At 38.0% G+C, this 15,529-nt stretch overlaps 1 protein-coding gene across 1 annotated transcript in view; it reads left to right on the forward strand.

Annotated features, from left to right (window-relative positions):
* The window catches only part of LOC150058741 (lipoxygenase homology domain-containing protein 1-like), a 105,855-nt gene extending 90,845 nt beyond the window's left edge, over positions 1 to 15,010 (forward strand). Inside the window, exons 7-9 of the mRNA XM_090338825.1 lie at positions 7,778 to 7,859; positions 13,105 to 13,171; positions 14,813 to 15,010. Coding sequence (XP_090194951.1) covers positions 7,778 to 7,859; positions 13,105 to 13,171; positions 14,813 to 14,893 — 230 coding nt within the window. The 3' untranslated portion in view covers positions 14,894 to 15,010. The remainder of the gene's footprint in view (positions 1 to 7,777; positions 7,860 to 13,104; positions 13,172 to 14,812) is intronic.
* The last annotated feature ends 519 nt before the right edge of the window (positions 15,011 to 15,529 follow it).

Genomic DNA, 15,529 nt, shown 5'->3' on the forward strand with positions numbered 1-15,529 from the left:
CCCCTAATCACATTGGTTGAGTTCACGTTCACAGTCTGCAAAAGGATGTTGCTTAATTAACAGGAAGTAATTGATAGTCAAGGAGCTTCTAACAGGATGTCTTAATTGAAGTGCTCAGAAAAAAAAAAAGATGCATGTAACTGCAAAATAATTATGAGGGCCAAGCCAAAGCAGCAACCCTTCAGGAAAACCATTCTCTCAAGATTAATAGAAAGGATGCAAACTACTTTTATAGAAAAGATGTTTTTCCATGCAAAGGGGTATCAATGTTCAAGAAGTAATGTACCCACTACCTGATGAATGTTAACTGTAACCCCTCTGTACTTCACCCCAACAATAAAGTTTTAAAAAGACAAAAAAAAGAAAAGATGTTTTTCATCGTATTTCTAACCATTAAATTTACTTTGGTTTGATGTTAGAATATACAATCTTTAGAGCTAGCTACAGCACAATTGAAAGTATCAACTTATAGCATTTACTAATGTATGCTTTTAATTGTTGTTTTGTGTTTGGAGACAAGGTCTTTCTATGTAGCTCACATTGGCTCCAAACGCACAATCTTCCTGCTTTTGCTTCATGAGTATGGCATCCCAGGCATAAACCAAGAATTTCCCTATTTACAACTTGAGCCTGCTCCTCAGTCCTCTCTTCTGCTTATGTTTATGTCAATAGTCTCTTTAAATTAGATTTTGAGTTATAAAAATCTGGAATTATTCAGGTTTTAACCTTATTTTCCTGGTGCCTGGTATAGAGCGTGGCAGTATAGACAGTTTAATTAATGACCATTTATTGAATGAATGGTCCAATCATCAAACAGACTTTCAGTAATGGTTTCTAAAAGGAGTTAGGAAGGCATACAATACTTATCTTGAGCGGGAAAGAAAAAGAAGCATGTATATTTTTGACAAGACCCAAAGAGAATGGAAGCAGGAAGGGGAAGGTAGAGGTCAGTAGAAAGAAAAGTGACCCAAAGTAAATGAGTTCAAGGTCATTTGCAATAAATTATTAGAAGGAAGCAAGAAATGGGCAATTGAATAAAGACATTACCTGGCATGCTGCCTTCTATTGGCATCACAGTGGGCGATATCACTGAGAGGTATCAGTCACTGCAGTGCATTGTCACTGTGGAGTGCTGAGCCATTACATTGTTTTCATGATGAATGGAAACTTAAAGTAATTTCCTACTCTTGTCTCAGATCCTTTTGTCAGTCAGGACAGGACTGGGTAGAGTGAGGGCTGGGATGTGGGCATGGATCTGAACAGAGCAGCTGGCCAAAATTTTAGGCTTAACTAGCTGTCCTTAAAAAAAAGTCATTGAACCCTCTGTTGGAGATGAGATCAGGAAAAGTTGGTAGAAGATCTAACCCATGCCATGAGGACACAAATTAAAGTACTAAGTGACAAGAGACTCAGCCATCTGAGTCCTGACAGGAACTATTGCAGGTGAAGGAAAGATCTGTTGATTTATGACAAGAAATAGAATATTCAAAGGAAAGATGCTATAACTCCAGGACTGGCAAAAAAATAAATAAAGAGTTTTGATAGAAAGCAAGCAACAAATTTCTAAACTACTGATTTTTTTCTTTCAATGAAATAATCATCCACAGAAGTTTGCTGCAGGTATGGGAAAGTCCTCAGTAAAATTCTAAAGGTTTAATGTTTTTCCTTTTTATTCATTTATGTCTTTCCTCGGATAAGTCTACTTATTCCACCAAAGCTGTCCTTGAACTCTTGATCTTTTTGTTTTTACCCCCTGTATTCTGGAGTGTACCATCATCACTGGCATCCTTACTACTCTTTAAAAAGCAGCCATGCACATGAACACAGCCTGTCTATAGGTATCTGTCCAGAAAGTGGACAAACTATAAAATTTCAGAATATCTAGGCTTTTTTTTTTGCCAGTCCTGGGGCTTGAACGCAGGGTCTGAGCTTTGTCCTTAGACCTGTTTTGCTCAAGGCTAGCTCTCTATCACTTGAGCCACAGCACCACTTGGGGCCTTTTCTGTGTATGTAGTTCTGAAGAATCAAACCCAGGGCTTCATGATGCTAGGCGAGCACTCTACCACTAGGCTGCTCTCCCAGCCAAGAATATCTAGGAACTATCTGAGTTTCTGAAGCACCGAAGATAGCTATGTGGACCCACGTGACCCAGGGAGTTGGATTCAGTCAGTACTGGGTAAGGAGAAGTATGCAGCTTTTGTTTGTTTGTTTTAATGCACTAGAGATCCTGATTCACGTGGTCTTGGACTGAGTCCCAGAGTTGAGCTGTTCCTAAACGACTGCTTCGTGCCAGGCAATTTGCCAGGGGCCGGGCTTGAAAAGGTGGACAGAGCCTATTGGTGACAGACACAAAGGAAATAGTTATTAAATTTATAAAGTATTTAGTAAATATTTGCCATTTGGTTAGCTCAGAAGAACTCCCTCCAGAAAGCCTGGGAGGCAGGCTAGAAAAAGAGCTGGGTGTCACTGGACCCTTGAGATTTTGACATGATTCTCTGTTGGGATTCGGCTATTTGAAACTCAGGGAAAGTTGCCAGTAATTATATAACATGGCCATTCAACTTTTTTCCTTTGGTGGCACCAGGTTTTGATCTCTAGGTATTGCACTCTTGAGGCAAATATTCTACCATTTGAGCCTTATCTTCAGCCCTTGTTGCTTTAGCTGGTTTTGTTGTTGTTGTTTTGTTTTTCAGAAGAAGGATTTCTTGGGCTTGAACTCAGGGTCTCAGTACTGATACTTTGCTTGAGCTTTTTGCTCAAGCTTATACTCTACCACTTGATCCATAGTTCCACATCTGGCTTTCTGTTAACTGAAACTGAGTCTCATAGACTTTCTTGTCCAAGTTAACTTCAAACCATTAGCCTTAGATCTCAGCCTCTTGAGTGGCTAGGGTACAGGCATAAGCCACTGGCACTCAGTACTTTAGTTATTTTTAAGATAGAATCTTGTGTTTTTTTTTTATGGGTTGGCCTCAGGAGACAGTCCTCCTAATTCTGCCTCCTACATGTCTGGGATTACAAACATGTCCCATTACTCTTAGCCCTCGCCCCCAATTTTAACTAGTATATATGCCCTTTATTTTGCATACTATATGGTAAAAGAAGAGTTTTGCTAAAATAAGCAGAACATCCAAGATAATTTAAATTTTTTTTTCTTTTCAAAATATATACTAGTTACAAGTTCTAATTTAAGATTAGAACATTACCATCTCAAGGGATTCAAACTGCAGTTGCTTTTCTTATTCTTTCCCAATATATCCATTACTGATTTTAAAAATAATAGTTTGTTTAAAAATATCTTTACAGCTAGGTGTGGCTCAGGCTTGTAATCCTAGCTACTCAGGAGGCTGAGATCAGAGGATCAAGGTTCAAAGCCAGCTCTGGCATAAAAGGACTTAAGATTCTTGCTTCAGTTGACCTCTAGAAAATGGGAAGTGGGGCTTGGCTCAAGGGTAGGGTGGTAGCCTTGAGATGAAGAGCTCAGGAACAGTGCCCAGGGCTATAGCGTGGTAGCCTCAATTTGAAGAGCTCTGGGACAGTGCCCAGGCCGTGTTCAAGCCCCATGACCCACCAAAAAATATCTTTACATGAAAAAGGTTTTATTAGTATTGTTGACATCTTTAAAAACATTTGTTTTGCTTTGTGAAAACTGTGATTTGTGGTAGTCTTTTATGACTTGATTTTTTTCCCCACTAAGTTTACATTTCAGAGATTCATTCTCTTTCATGTGTAGTACTTCAAATCTTCAAATGATTTATTTGCTCAACGGTGTGATATTCTACTCCATGCTTATACATAATCAGTAGATCCAGCTCTGGTTAATGGACAATTCTTTTGCTGCCAGTTCAACGCTCATCAAAGAGCTGAGATGTCTCAAGCACTGAAGTAAAACTTCTGACATACTCAAGTGGTCATGGCTTCTAATTGGGGGTGAATTTGCCACTTCTAGTCCTGAGCCACTTGGCAATGCCTAGAGGGGTGTGTGTGTATGTGTGTGTTCCAACATTCCTAGGGACATGAAATACTGGTAATTATCTTACAGTGCATAGGATAACCTCATAGCAAGAATTATCAGGCCCTAAAAGTACCAGTAGATCTGGGACATTAAGTTAAAAATCATTGAAGTCAGTTGCTAGGTTAAAGGATGTTTTTCAACTTTGTAAGTCATCTGTTTCAAATATAAGCTGCTTCTGCTTCTTTTTTGGTTTTCAGTACTGAGGCTTGAACTCAGGGTCTGGGCACTGTCCCTGTGCTGCTTGCTCTTTCCTTCCTTCTTTCTTTCCTTCTTTCTTTCTTTCTTTCTTTCTTTCTTTCTTTCTTTCTTTCTTTCTTCCTTCCTTCCTTCCTTCCTTCCTTCCTTCCTTCCTTCCTCCCTCCCTCCCTCCCTCCCTCCCTCCCTCTCTTCCTTCCTTCCTTCCTTCCTTCCTTCCTTCCTCCCTCCCTCCCTCCCTCCCTCCTTCCCTCTCTTCCTTCCTTCCTTCCTTCCTTCCTTCCTTCCTTCCTTCCTTCCTTCCTTCCTTCCTTCCTTCCTTCTTTCCTTTCTTTCTTTCCTTTCTTTCTTTCCTGCTTGCTTGCTTGCTCCTCTTTCTTTCTTTCTTTCTTTCTTTCTTTCTTTCTTTCTTTCTTTCTTTCTTCTTCCTTCCTTTCTTTCTTCCTTTCTTTCTTTCTTCCTTTCTTTCTTTCCTGCTTGCTTGCTTGCTTGCTCCTCTTTCTTGCTTGCTTGCTTGCTTTCCTAAAGATTACTGCTTAAGCCACTGCCCCACTTCTGGCTTTTTAGTGGTCAATTGGAGATAACAATCCCACGGACTTTTCTGTCTGGGTTGACTTCTAACTCTGATTCTCAGATCACTACCTCTTACTAAGTAGCTAGGATTACGGACTTATTGCAAGGTGTAAACATATAAACTTATTTCATATCAAGTAACAGCCCAAGGTGCTGGATCATGTGCTATTTCTGTCCAGCCTGCCATCGGAGACACAGAGTCCTTTCATCTTGTTATTGTCCATTACTTCTTCATTATCAGGGAAGGTCACAACATACAGAAAAGAAGGAAAGCCCCTGGCAACCATGTCTCTTAGTCAAAGGAGATGGGCACTGGCCACTTTACTTCCACAGTTCACCTGCAACTTGGAGACACTTGGAGAACATGAGAACTAATTTCACAGATGTAGAAAGGCTGGAGCCAGCTTGCTGGACTGCCACAGCAATTCTGCTCTGTAGATCTTTGGTGATGAGATCTTTAATTCTAATGCTGCTTAACTTAGCAGCAATGTTTTAAAGTTGATCAATACATTCTGTATTATGTATTTGTATTTTGTATTATCTATCTTCTCTGTTCCTTGATCCCATTCCTGGTCAAATGTTTATACACAGAGATCCTATCTATTTTAAACCTAATATTTAAGATTTAAGTATTTGATCCACCTGTAATTGATTGTTTTGTGTGACATGAAAGTGGAAACTACTTTCACTTTTTCCAGAAAATATGGGAAAATACCAACGATACCAGCACTGTTAATGAGTTACTTGTCTTTTCCTGAGCACTCTGCAAAGTCACCTTCGTCATAGGCGAGTAGTTTGTGCTTTGCATGGCTTCTGCATACATAAATTTTAGTTAGGAGGTTTTCGTCACTTGAAGCAAGTCCAGCCACCCCATGGTTCAAACTTCAGTTACTGAACTCCACTAATTTTAAATATTTAATGTATCTACACAAAGTACAATCTGCTTCCAGCATCTCAATGCACAAATGATTACATGAATAATATACGCCTTTCCTGACCAAATACACTGCCTCTTTCAAAGCTCATCTGTTAGTCACTCCACTTGTTATAAGACAGACTCAAGGTATGTAATTGTATGGCCTTCTTGTCCACTGTGGTAAAAGCAGGACACTTTGTAATGAGGTCTAACTGGAGGATAAATTCCCATCACAGAATGAAAATGGTAATACAAGAAGTGAAGTGCCATTCTAACATAAATGGAACTATAAAAGAAAATGATGACCTTGGAAATTTTGACTGTACTATGCTTAGGCAGCTAGTGAAAAATTTACACTACAAATGAGAAAAATAATCATGACAAAAGGATGAAAGTGTTGCTAACACATGTAATTAAAGGATTCCCATTGAATTATCTGTCACTGTAAATATAAAGGATAAGATGTCAAACATTGATACAAACTTAACAAGAGGCTTAGCACATAGGGAGATGCTTACTCAGCATGGCAAATTAATTGACAAGAGAAATTACTATTAATTCAAATTACTATTAAGTGTTTTTGTTCTTGCTTTCCCTTTAATGAAGAAATAATACCTTTTGATTTTCAGTATGTCTAATGTTTTAAATGACTATATATTGAATATTAGTGCTAGTTTAAAATTCATATACATTTTAATTAACAGCAAGGGTGTTTTTGATGCATCTACAAAAATGTTCCAAGGTCATCAATTTTCCACATTGATCATTATGTTCATTGGCATGATTTCCACTTAGAGCTCTGTCAATGGGTTCACACTAGCTAGGCAAAGCAAAGACTGCCTGTGTCTAGTTTGAGTGATGGGGTATATCAATTTCAAATCCTTTCCTTTGTTCTCTTGTCAATTTACCTGTGTCAGCACTAATTTCACATTGCTGTGATTACTAAAGATGTCTAATACATTTTGTTCAGTTAACTCCCAATACCTTACTCTAATTCAGATGTTCTCTTTATGTTCTTGAGCCTTTACCATCCACATAAATGTGGTCATTAGCCTGGTGATTTTCTTATAAAACACCCTGGTGAACTTGGTTGTTAATTATATTGAACTTATAGTATAGTTCATGTGGAGCTGGCATCTCTATTATAATTGCTAATTATGAATGTGGGATAGTGGTTTCATTATGCTTCTTTACTGTCATTCTTTAAGTAAATTTTACATATATTATACTACATATGTTTCATATGTTTTAAGATTTGTTCCTTGATTCTTAAATTTTCACAGAAATTTGATATTATACCTTTCATTGGGTTATATAAAAACATAAAATAGAAATGCACTGGCTTTATATGTGTGTATGTGTGTACACATACATATTATATGATTTACCCCTCTTTTCTCTCTTATTCCACTAGACTCAAATTCTCTGGGTTTTTAATTTAGTAAGTCATATCATTTCTGACTAATGACAGTTCAGTTTACGTCTTTCAAGACGTCACTTTTATTTCCCCTTCCATTTCTTTCCTTTCCCTTGTCCTCTATACCCTCCACTCTTCCTTTCTCTTTCCTTCTTCCTCTCTTCTCTTATTGTCCCCTTTCCTTTTCCTCTCTACCCCTTCTTTCTTTATTTCATTTTTCTTTCTCTAATTGCACTGACAAGTGCCATCAGCAGTGTTAACTTCTAAATGTTCACATTAACAGTGATGATTGATTATTACTTCCATTATTGCTAAAACATATCAATCTTCTATACCTGAACATAGCTGACATCCATTTATGTGCGTATGCTTTTCTCTTTGTTCTTTTCTCATGTGCATTTAATTAATTTTAAGAACTTGATAGAGAATTGGTTTCCGTAGTAGGAAATCTTTTCCTCTATTTTTACTACTCTGAGAAATTAGGTCACTCATTGATGCTTTCATTTCTCTACTGGTATAATGAAATGTACAGACTTCTATTCCCAAATCACCTGTCAAATGTACTTTAGAAAGACTATTTGGAGACTGCATGAATAAAATCACGATACTAGTATGTTTTATACTGAAGATTTGAAGTAATACCTTCTGTCCATTTACACAGGTAACGGATGGTTTCTTGAAAGCATTGTTGTTAAGTCTGAAGAGGAAGAGAACAGTTCAGAAGTGCTGTTTCTGTGCAACAGGTGTGCTTTTATCTTTATGCACAGCCATGCAGGATGGTGTCCCCTCCATCCCGCTCTTCCACCCTCATCCAGTGTACTTCCTCCCAGCTGCTGAGCTGTAGTTCATCCTAGATAACCTACTTTACTTACGACGTGCCCCTATCAACACTAGTCATTCTCTTTTTGTGGTACTCAATATCCATCTCTTCTAGAGTGAAGTTTGCTGAGATGGAAAGAAACTTGGATGAGTACTAGAAAGCATGTTCTTGATTTCAGACCTCAGATACTTGCAAAGTCCCTTACTAGTTCTGAAAACTTGGAAATTACTCTCGATTTCACTGAGATTCTATGTCTTCATGTCTTAGTTTATTTGAATCACTTAACATGCAAATTTAGTTATGTGTTCGAACTCTAAATTCTCATCTTTTGTAGTAAAATATTATAGATCTAGTAAGATAATTAAATTCCTTGGCCAGATGGTCATATGTGAGTCACTTAAACTCTGATCCTCAGTTTTCAAGTTTTCATGATAAAGACAAATATTCTCTACATACTTTAATGAGTTGTCATGAATAGAATGTCAGAAGTACCTTAAAACTAGAAATTATAAATCAATATCCATGCACTACCAGAGCTGATCCTCTCATTCAATCTCTGTATAACTGGTCACCTATTCTGTTCTGTCATGAAGTAGAGTAAACAAGGGAGGCCCAGCAAGAAGGCAGTTCTAAGCTGCCTCACAGGGAACCGACCCCTTACAGAAGCACGAATGCTACTGTCCTCAGGGCAGTGATAAAGAGTTGCATGGGCCGTGAGGACTCAGGAACATATTCCTTGAATATAGAGAACTTGTGTATTGAATTGTATGCATTAATTGATTCATTTGTTTACTTATATAAAGTTATTGTAACCTGACTAGATAGAAGGTACTATCCCAAGCCTGGATATACAGAGATTCAAATCATAATAAAAAGCGCCTTGTCTTCCAACATCTCTTCCTTGAGAAGAGATATAAGCTCTAAGTGAAGCTGAAGAGTCATGTGTGCTGACTTGGCAGGTGTTTTGACAACACTGTCCCCTAACTTGGTGTATACTCTGATAGAATTTAAGAGAGATATATCGTTTGACAGACTGGATTTTATTTTGTTATTATTTTTTTGGTCTTGATACTTGTTTTGATTCTAAGAGATATCCATTCATTTGAAACTTAGTAAAGAATTACCATGAGCAAAATTTACAGCACATCACTGATCTTCTATTTGCTAAAATGCATGTACATCAGAGCACTCATCACCACTTATGAAATTAAAGCTCTAGGAATAAACCTCTTATTTTTATTTTTTCAAGAATTTCTTTTTTAATTAATGAAAAATAGATGGAACAAAGATTGACAGTTTTCAAAAACACATTTGAATTACAATTCATCATCAACTACTTCTAAGGTCATTCTTATGTAAAATGACAGTAATGATTTTTTATTTTTCTGGGCTTTGTTTGAAGATGTCAAAGCATAGCATAATGTAGTTACATAGATGTCTTTCAGTTATTAGAGACTACAGGATGGTAAATGTCGTTGTCATTAAAGCAATATCAAAATAAAGAAATTTTTTGACAGAAGGCCACACATGCAAATGTTGGAAGAAAACTCACTTTTGTTTCTAGATTATATGTTAAGTATTTTGAATTATCCAAAGAACTGACTTTTATTTACTTTAAAAAAATCTGGTATCTTAACAATCCAATATGGTAGACATTAGCCACATACGGCTAATTAAACTTAAATTAATTAAGGTCTAATTAAACTAAAAAAAATCAGTTACTTGGTTATACTAAGCTACATTTTAAATTCTCAATATACACAGATGGTGGGTGACTACTAGATTGGCCAATATTCATACAACATTTGGTTCTATATTACTTCTAGATATTGTTATCATGTGAAGCTATTTTTATTATACAGTATAGTCTTATTGCTTTACATGTGAAAGGGAATATGGAATAAGAGAAAAATAACTAAAAGATAGCTATTTCTCTCAATGTATGATACTTAACAAAATCAAGAATTACTCAACCAGTGACAAGAATCATATTCTCATCAGAACCAAATTTTTTTTGCCAGTCCTGGGCCTTGAACTCAGGGCCTAGGCACTGTCCTTGGGCTTTCTCAAGGCTAGATCTCTACCACTGGTGCCACTTTACCATTTCTCACTTTTTTTTTCTATGTATGTGGTACCAGGGAATCAAACTCAGGTCTTCATGCATGCTAGGCAAGCACTCAACCACTAGGCAATACTCCTGGCCAACCCAAATTAAGCTGGGCATGGAGACCTTATGCTACTAATACTAGCTTCTTAGGAGGCTGAGATTTGACAATCTTAGTTCAAAGCTAACTCAAGCAGATCAGTCCTCAAGACTCTTATCTCCAATTAACCAGTGAAGAGTGAAGGTGGGTTGCAAATGGTGGATTGCCAGCCTTGAGTGAAAAAGCTAAGCAAGAGTATTAAGCCATGAGTTCATGCCCCAGTATTGAGTACAAAAAGAAAGAGACAGAAAGACAGAGACAGTGAGAGAGAGAGAGAGAGAGAGAGAGAGAGAGAGAGAGAGAGAGAGAGAGAGAGAGAGGAAGAAGAAGAAGAAGAAGAAGAAGAAGAAGAAGAAGAAGGAGGAGGAGGAGGAGGAGGAGGAGGAGGAGGAGGAGGAGGAGGAGGAGGAGGAGGAAGAGAAGGAGGAGGAGGAGGAGGAAGAGAAGGAGGAAGAGGAGGAGGAGGAGGAAGGAGGAGGAGGAGGAGGAGGAAGGAGGAGGAGGAGGAGGAGGAGGAGGAGGAGAAGAAGAAGAAGAAGAAGAAGAAGAAGAAGAAGAAGAAGAAGAAGAAGAAGAAGAAGAAGAAGAAGAAGAAGAAGGGGAAGAGAAGGAGGAGGAGGAGGAGGAGGAAGGAGGAGGAGGAGAAGAAGGAGAAGAAAAAGAAGAAGAAGAAGGAGGAGGAGGAGGAGGAGGAGGAGGAGGAGGAGGAGGAGGAGGAGAAAAAGAAGAAGAGGAAGAAGAAAGAAAAGAAAGAAAATCAAAATTAATTTCACTGGTAAGACAAAGAAATAGAAGTAGAGGTGACCTATTTCTAGTCCTATATTTCAGATTCAAAACATTGAGCATTAGATTTAATTAAATACCAGATCATCACTATCAGTGCAGTTATCTATCCAACTATGGCAATATTTCTATTTTCCTTACTCACTGCCTTTGAGATCGGGGGATTAGAGAAGTACCAAAGAGGAATGTGTTCTTGTTTGTCCTTCAGAGATGGAAGAAACTAGAGTTAACATTTGGTTTCATACCTTTTTTGACACATGGAAAAACTGCTGTAGAAGAGTTGAATGAGGTGTGGCTACTGGCAGATGCAGCTGGGAAGCCAGGTTTCTAAGTGCCCTAAGTACTTTGAAAAGTTTAATTCAGTATGTATCAATCAGTTGTTTCCATCATAGTTTTGTGAAGTATTCATTCCACTAGGAAGAGATTCCTTAAAAAATGTTGAATTTGCTACAAAATCATTTTGTCTGAAAATTATCCTTAGATTTTGGAGATTTTAGAACACATGAATTTTACTATTTTCTCAAGATAGAGGATCAGATATTTAAACTCAACTCCCTTTCTAATTAGAGCAAAGAAAGGTCTTGGGGCAAGAATTTCTTTATCACTTTATTGTAGAGTTTAAAAACAAAAATACACAGAGAGACCCATTCTATGATGCACCATCTAAGTTTTGCTTACCTTTGCTTGGCTTCGTCTGTAAGCTAGAAGGAATGTTCTAAGAGCTCTGAGCTCTTCCTCAGAAGCTGGCTCCATGGTGGAACCAGAATCCCACCTAAGAGCTCACTTGATTGTCTCAGCAAGACTAAGGTGGCTCTGTGGCACTTCTACCCACAGTCAAGGAAGTACAGAAAAAATAGAGAAATTTCTTAGTCAAATACAATTGGTAGAGTTAGGATTCAGATCAAAGCTTGTCCACTTCCAGAATTATAGATCCCAGCAGTGTATATCTACTGAACTCATGCACTGTGGTCAATGTGAATTCAAATATGCTACAAAGTACAAAGCGTACACCATGTTTCAAAGATGTAGCACTAAAAAGTCATACTATTTTATGTTGATTGCATATTGAATTAATCTTCTGGAGTTATGACAATAAGAAATATTGAAAGGTGTACCTTTTCTTACCACTTTTTACATGTCTTACTTCATGATGTAGTTTTTTTTTTCAGTGAGGAAGATTTATTTTTCCATAATTTTTTTTTGTTTTTTTTATATATTTTTATTGTAATTAATAGAAAGGTTACATGATATTTGCCAGATAGAAGGTGCATTAATTCACATGTAGTTTTTTAGTGTTTTAACAGACTCAGTTTAGCACTGAGTATATACCAACAAGTCACATGACTGGAAAGGAATAAAATCTACTGCAAAGAGCATACCAAATGAGAAATATTTACCAGTGTTGTATGTGGGCATGTTGTGTGTGTGTGTGTGTGTGTGTGTGTGTGTGTGTGTGTGTGTGTGCTAGACCTGGGTCTTGAACTCAGGGCCTGGGTACTGTCCCTGCGCTCAAAGCTGGTGCTCTAAAACTTGAGCCATAGCTCCACTTCTGGCTTTTGTTAATTGGACATAAAGGTCTCATGGACTTACTTCCTGGGGCTGGCTTCAAACTGTGGTCTTCAGATCTCAGCCTTCTATGTAGCTAGGATCATGTGCTAAGCCACTGGTGCCCAGCTATGTTCACCAATTCTAAGATATACTAGACTATTTGCAGAACTAACAGAGGAGTCTTCCAAACACCAATATTTTAATGTAGAGCAAACTGACCTCACCAGGTGAGTACAGAATAAATATTTCCTAATTATAATTTAGTGTGTCTATAGGTCTTCATTTTTAATGCTACTACAGGGTCTTAAAGTCAGTGCCCCACCACTGATCTCTTGGCTTTTGCATTCAAGGCAGGTATTCTACCACTTGAGCTATACTACCAGGTCTGGCTTTTTGCTGGTTGATTGAAGATAAGAGACCCTCCTTTCTGGGCTGGCATTAAACTAGTGAACAGCAATTCTCAGATCTCAGCCTCTCGAGTTTACAAGCATGAGCCACTGACAATTTGGCTTCAAGTGCTTTTTATAAAAATTAAAGTGCCCATTAATCTTTCGCATATTTTACTTTTCTTGTCAATAATCACACCCTCTTTCAAAATTGTCTCTCTTTCATTGTTTTCTCTTTCCATGACAGATGGCTAGATGAATATCAAGATGATGGCAAGACAGAGAGAGAGTTGATCTCAGAAAGGCATCACAGGGTAGGTAGAGGATTCCGACCAAATAATTCTTTCATGCAAAGTAACTGTCATTAAGTATCTACTTAATTACATGTAATACATTTAAAACTCTTTAATGATTATATATGTCAACTTCAAAGTGTAACATTAGATGATGATTTTGATGGTAGTAGCAATAAGAAAATGTAAAAAGAAGTCAATCAATTATGTTGTGATTGCATTGTCATTCAAGCTGCCCCTCAGGGGACTACAACTCACTACTGTGAGTTGATGAATGGGTCCTGAGGCAGACAGGATGAGTGCCATGCAGGTAATGATTTGAGGTAGACTCTGGAGTGCGTCAGCCATGGTTTTCCACCCAGTCTCTAGTCCTTGGCAGCATGAGTCTATCGGCAGCTTCCTGCAGTGCTTCATACTTCCAGGGTTTTTTTTTAAGGTTATTTTATTTTTTATTTTTCTCACTACAGGAGTGTGAGCACAGGGGCCTCACATTCACATTCACACCTGGCTGCCTTGCTTGGCTTGGTGATTTACCACTTGAGCCACATCTCTAGCCTTGATTTTTGTGGGCTACTTTGAAGATGGAGTCTCATGGACTTTTTCGATTGCTCTGTCCTCAATTAACTATCCTCTGGATCTCAGCCTCCAGAAATAGCTGATTACAGAAGTAAACCACTGGTGCCTGCTCCGAATGGCATTTGATATCAGAGTTACCTGTGCTTCAGTCTATTTCACCACCACAAGGTAGATTGTTAACATTCACATTTTTTAAGGTAAGAAGACTGAGACTTGGAAACAGCAAGTGACTTTCCCAGGCTAATGGAATGAAATAAGTAGAAGCACAAGGATCTAAACCTAGTGGCCTGGCACCAGCCATTGTTCCCCACCAGTTGTCACTAGCACTGCCATCTTCCTGTTCTGTCAGCATCCCCTGATGTCACACAGCTGGCTCAAGAGTCAAATCTCCAAAAAAAAATCCACCTTCATGATCTTTGACATATGCAACTTTGGCAAACCAACTGTATGCACTACTATATATTCATGTTTTTGTTAGTATGTGGTATTTAAATCAGATTACATAACAGTAGAAAGGAGCTTCTTCATCCTAAACCATATTAAAAGTATCCATGAAATCAATGACTTCACAGCTCATTATAATTTTTCCTATAACATATAAAAATGAATATCTAACAAAAATTTAGGGCTAACCTATATGCTGGAACCATACCACTGTGTCCATTTCACCATTTGGAAAAGCACTGAGAATATATGTCTATCACTGTATCCATGTCTATGTATGTGTATATATTACATATGAGTATAGCCTGAGCCTAACATGTCCTGATGAACAAGTTACTTTCCAGTTATTACCATGGTTTACCTAATATTAAAGATTACTCTCATCTTGGAAAGAATGTATATTGTATCTAAGAATGAATACACACTGAGAACTTTTCACAGTTTCATCTTTAATAGCTTGTTATAGTTTAGTAACTTGAATATTTCCCAATGTCCACATTTTAAAGGCTTGGTCCTCAAGCTGGCACTATTTGGAGGCAGTGGGAACAATAAACTGAGGATCCTAATTGGAGGTTTTGGGGAGTGTGCACTTGAAGGTGATTGTGGGATTCAACATTTTATTTCTGTGTCATTCACTTCCAGGTCATGAGACGAACAGTTTTGTTCCACCACCTGCTCTACCATGAAGGCACAAAGCAACAGGGGCCAAAGATCATGAACTAGATCATTAACTAGGGCTTAGAAAAGCCCTCCTTTCTTGAATAGACAATTCTTGTTCATTTCTGAAGGCCAAACTTCAAGTTCTCCACTTGAATCACAAATAAGAAAATTAACCCCTCCTCCCGTTTTGCTGCATTAAAATATTGCCTGTCTTCCTTCTTAGTGTAATGGTCATTTGCATCATGGGTGTGTTTCTTAGCTCATAAACTCAGAAATGTGGTCAATATTACTTCTTTTATTTTCTATGTATCTACTTAATGGCGGGTTCCAAATGCCTATTACTTAGCCTGGTAGAAAACCCTTCTGGATCTTACTTCGCTCATTCTCCTTCATGAAGGGCAACAGAACCCTAAAGGCTTATCTTCTGTGTGGAAATGGAAGGAAATGCCCCTCTTCCTAGAATCTAACGTCTCTCCTGAATATGCTTTCTTCCATTTCTAGGTCACTCACAAAGTGCCAGAGGGGATTTGGTGAGGACTTGGTTCCCTCTAAACAGCCTTCTCCTCAGAAGCCTTTGTCCCTAATGTTTCCATCTCCTCTGATGCCTCCTCACACAGACACAACAAAAAGAGGCGTGAGTGGCCAAGTGGTGCATGTCTCAGAGATGATCACCAGAAGAAACTTCTAGAATGAGTGGGG

This window comes from Megascapheus bottae, chromosome 9, assembly GCF_031878675.1.
Source record: "Megascapheus bottae isolate mThoBot1 chromosome 9, mThoBot2.hap1, whole genome shotgun sequence".
In the NCBI taxonomy this organism is placed as follows: domain Eukaryota; kingdom Metazoa; phylum Chordata; class Mammalia; order Rodentia; family Geomyidae; genus Megascapheus; species Megascapheus bottae.